The sequence below is a fragment of the Sardina pilchardus genome, chromosome 16 (assembly GCF_963854185.1).
Source record: "Sardina pilchardus chromosome 16, fSarPil1.1, whole genome shotgun sequence".
Taxonomy (NCBI): domain Eukaryota; kingdom Metazoa; phylum Chordata; class Actinopteri; order Clupeiformes; family Clupeidae; genus Sardina; species Sardina pilchardus.
The window spans coordinates 16,605,097-16,613,310 of NC_085009.1; the positions used below are offsets into that span (position 1 = coordinate 16,605,097).

General features: G+C 38.5%; 1 protein-coding gene across 1 annotated transcript; it reads right to left on the bottom strand.

The window, feature by feature from the left end:
- Window positions 1-1,483: 1,483 nt before the first annotated feature.
- LOC134060396 (alveolar macrophage chemotactic factor-like) lies at window positions 1,484-4,040 on the bottom strand. Its single transcript, XM_062517092.1, has 4 exons — window positions 3,895-4,040; window positions 3,485-3,614; window positions 2,623-2,694; window positions 1,484-2,387 (listed from the first exon to the last, which is right to left on the bottom strand). Exons 1-4 carry the CDS (start codon window positions 3,953-3,955, stop codon window positions 2,318-2,320), a joined length of 333 nt encoding a protein of 110 aa, XP_062373076.1. The 5' UTR covers window positions 3,956-4,040; the 3' UTR covers window positions 1,484-2,317.
- Window positions 4,041-8,214: the final 4,174 nt, after the last annotated feature.

An 8,214-nucleotide genomic window follows, 5' to 3' on the forward strand; every position in this document is an offset into this window, starting at 1 on the left:
GCTTCATCTGTATCCTACCTCATTCTGAAAACAGAGAGATGTCTGTTTTCTGTCCACTGTAAGATATAAATTCATGTTTACTACAACTCTATAAAACCTACATGAAAAAACATATTTTCCAGAAACTAAACAACACCTTTACCCTAAAGCAGGGTTCGAATTACGTGCACTGTAAAATCTAATAGCTTTCTTTACTTAAATGTTTACTAAGTATAATTTAGTTTTTGTGTTTTGTTGATTTTGTTTATTGTGCCTAAAATGAGTGTAATTTAATGTTGAGGTGGAAAGGTACAAATTATCATTTAAATGAATGATACTAAAATTGCTAAAGTTTTGCTACACTGTGAAGTAAGAGTGGAATTACACTTGCTGCAGACAACGCGTTCGTGTGCGCATCATGGCTGCCTCGCGTATTTTGCGGTCGTTTGGTGCGTCGGTCGTGCACGTCGCCGCAAGCGAACATGACTGAACAGACAGAAATTTCACATGCATGTTCGTCTATTAATTCACAGGACATTCAATCTTTTTACTAACACAACTGTTATGTATCTGAGTCATACCAAAACCATGCATATTACCATCCTACTTCACTTCCAATACCCTTCAAGAGGTGATAACTGGGGAGTCCTGAAGCACAGCATAACATAAATTCCAAATGCAATCTTTTTTGCTAAACACTGGAAGCAAACTTGATGTCCATTTTGGTCTAATATACTTAATGATGGCCTATAATGCGTATTGAAAGAGGAACAAAACATGTACAGTACATGTGTTACATGTGTTGTCACATACACCTATTCCTGTTAAAAGATCAAACCCAAAGTCCTTATAGGTGGTATGTTAAGCGTTGATCTCTCATTGATGCTTGTTATAAGGATCCATATCATTCCACCATCAAGGAACTACTATGGATGATTTATGTATGTAGGCTATGTGTGTGTGCATGTGTTTGGTGCTCTAACTATGATGATACGATAAGTAGAAACAGTGGTTCTATAAATCTACAAGATCATGACACAAAGCTCTAGACAGCAGCAGCTGCTATAGATCACTTTGTGTCTAGTGTGAGAATGACTTGACAGTTATGTGATATGTCTGTCACTTAATCTGTTGCTAAGCACCAATGCCAAGTAAGTAATTTGGAATTCTGGACAAGGGGACACTATTCTCAAAACTGTTCAATCGCCACAAACTCCAGTAGTCCACAGACCTTTGTCAGCTCTGTCTGTAATCTGTGCCCTTTGTCTCCCTCTGGTGGTAGGACGTGGCCACCACCCAATGCATATACCACAAGTGCAAGCTGAGAATTTTGCCGCGATTTTCATCAAAACAATACAGTATGTACAAAATACCGTACATTTGTTGACTTTGATGAAGTACGCAAACTTTCTGTATAATCTGGAGTATCATGACAAAAGTCTGGAAATGGTCCACCCAAAGCCCGCTCAGGTGAAAAAAAGAGCATGAATAAAACAACTTGTTTTAAAATAGCCATTTTTTTATTTAAATAAATAGGCCTAGTCAGAATTTACATTTTGATGAAGCACTAAAATGTATTTTAACATTACCAGACACATAGACTGAAAGACAAAGACGTCAACAAGTGCAAAAATACATATAAACATCATATAAAATATTTAAAAATGTATTCACATTGACCGTATACAGTACTGCAGTTTGCATAATCATCTCATAATCTAATAACAATGAAAAAAGACATTCTATTGATTAAAAAGTGTATTGCTTCTATTTAAAGTAGGGCTGTGAAGCACTTTTAAAAAACATTTAATTAATTGCCAGCTTGATTAATTATTTGGAATGTTATCATGAGACAATCATATAGCATGTGTATTAGTCACATGATGTGACACATAGCCTATCCGACAACCAAAACTATTCAACAATTTGGCTTGCAATGAATTAATCAGTTGAAATTTAATTTTTGTTAATTGTACTCTCCTAATCTACAGCTATATTTACCAAATAAAATTGTCAATAACATTTCTGATTAAACATTAAAAAAAACATTCATATGTTGAAATTGGTATACAGAGACAGTTAAGTACCCCTGAAAAAAAATGAAAAAAAACATTGTGCAAAATATAACTTCTTCCATTAATAACTTCCACATTCCGACTTTTGATTCTCATCTGAATACAGAAATAGTGCTTCATCATCTGTATCCCAGCACCTCTCTCTGCACCCAGTTATCACTGGCTGACCATCAGAGACCTCAATGCCAAGAGTCTGACTTGGACTGAGCAGCATGCGTCCTTCTCCTTCCCAGGTTTCTTCCTCCACGTCGCTGTGATGGTCATCAGTTGTCTGCAGTCGTGGTCTCCGGGGTACTAGTGGTGCTGATGTTGGCAGCTGACCTCGGCTGGATGCTGCAAACATGAGAAGGGACATGAGGGGCGAAGAGAGGAAGGTTAGGGGATTAAGGGACGTACAGTAGGTGCTCTAACTATTCTTGATGTGTGTAATCTTCATGAACGGGTGTTGTATCGCATACTTTTAATCTTTAAAAGATATAAGTGTAGTGATCAAGTGATGAGCCTTGATCAGCTGAGTGAACTAAATGAGGTGACACATAGCTGGGCAGACATTTTTTTAAGTGCTTACCTTCTTTCCAGTTTTTCCAGTGATTTTGCTGCAGGATCAACACACAGCGTTTTTCCTTTTTGGAAATGAATGCTGTGAAATGAACAAAAAAAGATAAGTTACCGCCACAGGAAAATATATACAACTTTTTCAGAGATTGATTTCAATAAGAACAGTAAATTCATCATGTTTAGTATGAAAGTATGTTCTAGCGGTTTACTATGAGTAACAGTGAGCAATAGGCTAATCACTCATGTAAGCTACCTGTGTAAACATTTAGGCCTGTCACGTAAACTATATGCCCCAAAGGACCATGGCATCAGTTACTTTTTACAGGTGGTCATTTATTTTTAGAGCTCTTTTTATGTTCACTATTTGAATTTGTATTTGAATGCTTCTGACATTGCAAAGAAATGCAAAACTATAGAAGAATTAATATTTTGGGACATATGCCTACCATAAGACATTACTATAGGACCACACACACAGACACTCACACTCTCATTCTCTCTCTCACACACTCTCTCTCTCTCTCACACACACACACTCTCTCTCTCTCTCTCTCTCTCTCTCTCTCTCTCTCTCTCTCTCTCTCTCTCTCTCTCTCTCTCTCTCTCTCTCTCTCTCTCTCTCTCACTCTCTCTCACACACACACACACACACACACACACACACACACACACACACACACACACACACACACATGGTTAGAATATAATAGAGGTATTACAGAACATCACAGAAGTATTTCACCATACAACTGCTTTAAAGTTTTTTTTTTTCCATAAGAGTTACTCTACAGGCTTTTACAGTAGGCCTACATGGGCTATTGCATCTTTGAAGAGATAACTGCGACATAAGAGCAAAAGGCTCTTAAACTCACATGACTTCTTCTTTCTTGCAGAAGGGTCCAGCTGGGAAACGCTCAATCCTCTTGACCATCTTTGCCTTAATCTTAGCGCATGTATCCTCTGGCGCATTTTGAATACATCGGCAACGGGGTTTTATGGTAGCTGAAACGACACACAAAAGACAAAAATGATGTCTCTGGTGGACCTTAAATGACATGTTATATTTCTAAAGAAAAAATACTCTTTTTTTGCATTTCAGCCTGCTTCAAGACAGTCAATAATAGTAGCCTACCAACCACACGATACACAGCATTGCGTTATACTGCTACCTCTATCCAGCCTACTGCAGACTACAATTCATCGACCAACATTGATTGATTTTGAATTTATGTGACCCACATAACCTGTAGGCTATAGGATGAATTGGATGTAGCCTACTCACCGGATTCTATTCCCAGGACCGCTAAGGCGACAAGGAGAAAAAATGACAATGTCGCATTCATGATTCGTCCGTCAAACGGTAAGAGCTAACGACTTTAAATTCGTAGGCTACTGTTTTCTTTCTCTCCCGAATCCCGATTGTAGGAGTTTGAGTCTACCGCCGTGAAATAGAGACAACCCATTTAAAGGCTAAGGATGCGTGGGCGGCTCGACTATTCCAGCGAATTTCGTCGTGCATAGACTTCCTGTCAGATCAGTCATCTGCAAGTCTGGTCAGGCAAATTATTTAGAATATTATCATAATTCGTGTTGGCAAAAAAGCAAGCATTTATTATGCTATGCTGAGTTTTATTTCGGTTGCATGTTAGTTTTGGCATAGTGTTCGCCAAATAACCCCCCTTAATTTCACCCTTTAGGCTAAATGCCTAGTTTTGACCTTAAACCCCTTTCATAATTAAGCAGGCTATTTTTACAGTTTTTTCCAGTCGCTAACACTAACAAGCGTTTGTCCAAACAGTTGTCACATTTTCATAATGCACACATCACAACACCAAGCAGTTTGAATAGCATTGTGTAATCCTACTGTCGTCTACCTTACAGCATCGGAACCTACAGATATCTTTGCATTTATAGCCTATACGCAGGGATGATGCCAAAAACCTTTCTTAGTACCGGTGGATACAGCATATTGTCAAACGCCTCATTGAGCTATCCACCAGAACACTCATTGTCATGCAAGTGACAATGCAAATGACAAAATTCATATTTCAACTATCTTGGTCATACAAGTTATGTTTATGATGTTAATTTGTGCTAACTAATGTCATTTCTTACAGTTTTTTACGATTGTTTACACACTAAAATATTTTTTCTCACACAATTAGCAAGATTTTACTCCAAGGAGCAAAACACCTCCACAGATTTGCACAACATTACACACAATGTCTGCTTCACCCTTTTTGCAAAACATTACACACAGTGATTTGTAAAACTCTACACACATTTCCACACCTTAGACACAGATAAGGATTGTGAGGTTACTTCCTTGTCATTACAAAGCCCTGGATCGCCAATGACTACACTAATGAACGAATCGGATAATCACATCCACCAGGTGTGTAAGCACACATGTGCAAAATTGAAAACGCAGCACTCAGGTGTGCTATACAGCCTGGTTGCTTTTGCAGTAGTTGCTCTTCAGAGTCAAAGTGTATGTACTTTATGCAGTAGTTTTTGTTTGTCTACAGATTTTATTTGTTCAATTGATTTCATTTTTGGTTGATTACTGTAACTGATTATGGTTAGAAATACTGTAAGTATTGCAAGAAATACTTGAAATATTCAGTCTACAGCAGTCTTCAGTGTTGTACAGTGCAAGTGCAAGTTTATAGACCTATTTATGTACACTTTCCCTATGTCGAACTAATCATGAAGAATGTTGTGGGTTTATCACTATTTTTTGAACATCTAAATGATCCCTTACATAACAATGTCTGGGCAAAAATCTAGCACATGCTATTTCCTAATTTTTCTTTTTACAAATGCGTTTTGCATTTATCACTGCAGTGTGAAACTGGCTGCAATAGTGTCTGATCATTGAGGACTGTGTTTGTTAAATGACAACTAATAGCATTTTTACAAATATGTGTATATGTTTTGACTGAAGGGTGTATGTTTTGACTGAAGTGTGTTTGTTTTGACTGAAGTGTTTCATTTAGCAAAGAATCTAGGAATTATGCAAACTGAGTGTGGCATTTGGATACCTGTGCTTAAATTTTGTTAAAAGAACTCGGTTTGAAAAATTGTGTGTAAGCAATTGAAAAAAACTGTAATACATTTGCCTCTCCAAAATGCCACATTCCTGACCTAGGCCTATATATTTCTTTTTAAAGGATCACATATTAGTCTTTACTGAAATTCGATTTTAAGTTACAACATAACAAAGTGACAGTGACACTAAAGGCTATGTGTGATTTATGTTGATACATCACCCCATCAGGTAGATCCAAAACACACTACTAGTCCGGTACCCTTCACCATAGCTTGAGATTGGCATGGTGTTTTTTCCAGTTGGCCTATTTAGCCTGTTTGGTTTGCATTGAGCTCAATGAGCATCAAACAGGCTAATAGTCCCAAGGACTCTGATGAAGATGTTTATACATTGAAACGTTAGTCAATGAACATGAGTAGATTATTGTTTGAGTTCCTGTTGAGTTATACTGCATGATGGGAAACAATGGGAATCTACTGTAGCTGCAGTCTTAAATAAATAGTGACCTTGTAAGATCCCTAGTCATTGCAAAAATCATAGACCTCTGTGACTTAAAGCTTGACGACTTGTCTAGATGTGAGAGGAACTCACACTGAGACTGTATCTTTCAAAAATCTTTTCCAAATCATTGCAAAGTCTTCTGGTGTAAGGATGGCATAAGGGTGTTTTCACACCTGGTCCTTTTCAGCATTCTAAACAAACTCAGACGACTGCATTTTCAGTGCATAAATAAATCAAACTAACTAACTCTGACCCCTATAAAGGGAACCGTGCCAAGACCCCCTCGGGAGGTAGTCGAGAGTGAGGAGGGAATTGGGGGAAAAAAGATATAAATTAGATAGACAGATAGATATAGCCTACTTTACTGATCCCCAAGGGGAAATTCAAGAACACTTTCTTAGGAAATTTCACAATCTCTTGCATCACCCCTGCTTTACAACACCTCAGAGAGAGTCAGAGAGAGAGACCGTGATAGGGAATGTGTGGCATGCTTATTACTCACTACAAATCGACCCCACCGGCTTGCCAAGAGTAACTTCCTCTACTGTGGGCGTTGTGGTAGTTCGGCGAAAAGATAGATAAGCAGAAGAGAAATGAACACTTCAGGATGTCAGGATATGCACATCTGTATAGGCAAATCTCACAAACTCATTTTGTCAACTTGGGGTGTGATGTCGTGTGTCACATACTGTAGCACAAGTCCTCTTTTATATTTTTTTTATTTTAGATTTTTGTCTTTAAAGGTGGATTTTTTTAATTTTTTTTTTACAAAATGTGATCACTTTGTAATGCCAAGATGTACGCTGGATTTACTTGATTTTATCAAGTGCAGCCGTTAGCACATGAATGAAATGTGTAGGTTTACAAAGTTGATTCATGCTGTGATAACCCAATTTGATCAAGACAACGTTTTAAGCTTTAAGTTAAGTTTATATGAAGTATTTAAATACTTTCAACGCCACTGTGTTATTTAGACAGCAAGTATGGCATTTAGATGTACTTGCAACATCAATGTTAAACGTGTTTGATGCTTTTGCTTAAGTTTCGAGAAAGAGTTCAGAACATACTTCCCCAGCTGCCTTCCCAAAGTGGCCACTACCTCCTGTGCTGGCTTAGAGGTGAGACTAAATGAATGAAGGGATTTGTCAATTAATAGCTTGAGCTACAATAGTCTTAAGGTTTTTTGTGTCTTCATTCTTTTTTAAAAAGAAAATGATTACAGTAATGACCGTTCCTGCTTTCCCACAGATCTGAGATTTCTCCTGATAGACCAAGCACACTAACCTGAAACCCTTTACAGGTGTGTATTTTGACCACAATTAAAGGGAAACTATGCAAGTTTGGCGATTTCATCGAGAGAACTCTGGATTTCCAGGGTACAGGAAGGAGGGGGTGCTCACCAAATAGGAAGACAGGCTATCCTGAAGAGAAGGATGTTAGGACCACACAACCCACACAGGTGAACAGTACTGGAAGCACACACAGTGAACCCACACATGCACTACAAACTGGAGAGTCCCACCAACACCAGGTGACCAGCCTCACCTGCAACAACCCCTAGCCCTGTTGATGCATCTACTCCTGCAAAACAAAGGACAACAAAAAGTAAAAACAAGAACAGGAATCACACCAGTAGGCTCGGATGATCCACATGCTGACCCTAATAGGCCCGATTGACTTTCCCGTTACCACAATGAATGCAAAAACATACAAGATATTCACACACTAAGGGAGTGGATGGCCATCCAAACGAGTAGGCCTAGGTACACAGTGGACAGGCCTAACTATGCCTGCGTAATGTGTGCGTACTTCAAGCATGAGAAAACCACAATGGCAATAGACGTGCAAATTGATAAGAAAACACAGACAGAGGCAAAACAGCAGCAAGCAAAGCATGGCGACCTTGGTGATCAGCACCGTACAACCACAGTGAAAGGTTAGGGACCACTGGAGGACGATCACCAAACAATAAACTTTCATATGGAGGGAATATATTTCTTGGCGGAAGAATGATTGTCTATGAATACATTGTTACATTTTTTGTTGCTG

Coding starts and splice junctions, on each gene's coding strand:
- LOC134060396 (XM_062517092.1), bottom strand. CDS start 3,955: ATGAATGCGACATTGTCATTTTTTCTCCTTGTCGCCTTAGCGGTCCTG. Junction 2,695..3,484: donor TGCAAGAAAGAAGAAGTCAT/GTGAGTTTAAGA, acceptor TTCATTTCACAG/CATTCATTTCCAAAAAGGAA. Junction 2,388..2,622: donor CTGGAAAAACTGGAAAGAAG/GTAAGCACTTAA, acceptor TCATGTTTGCAG/CATCCAGCCGAGGTCAGCTG.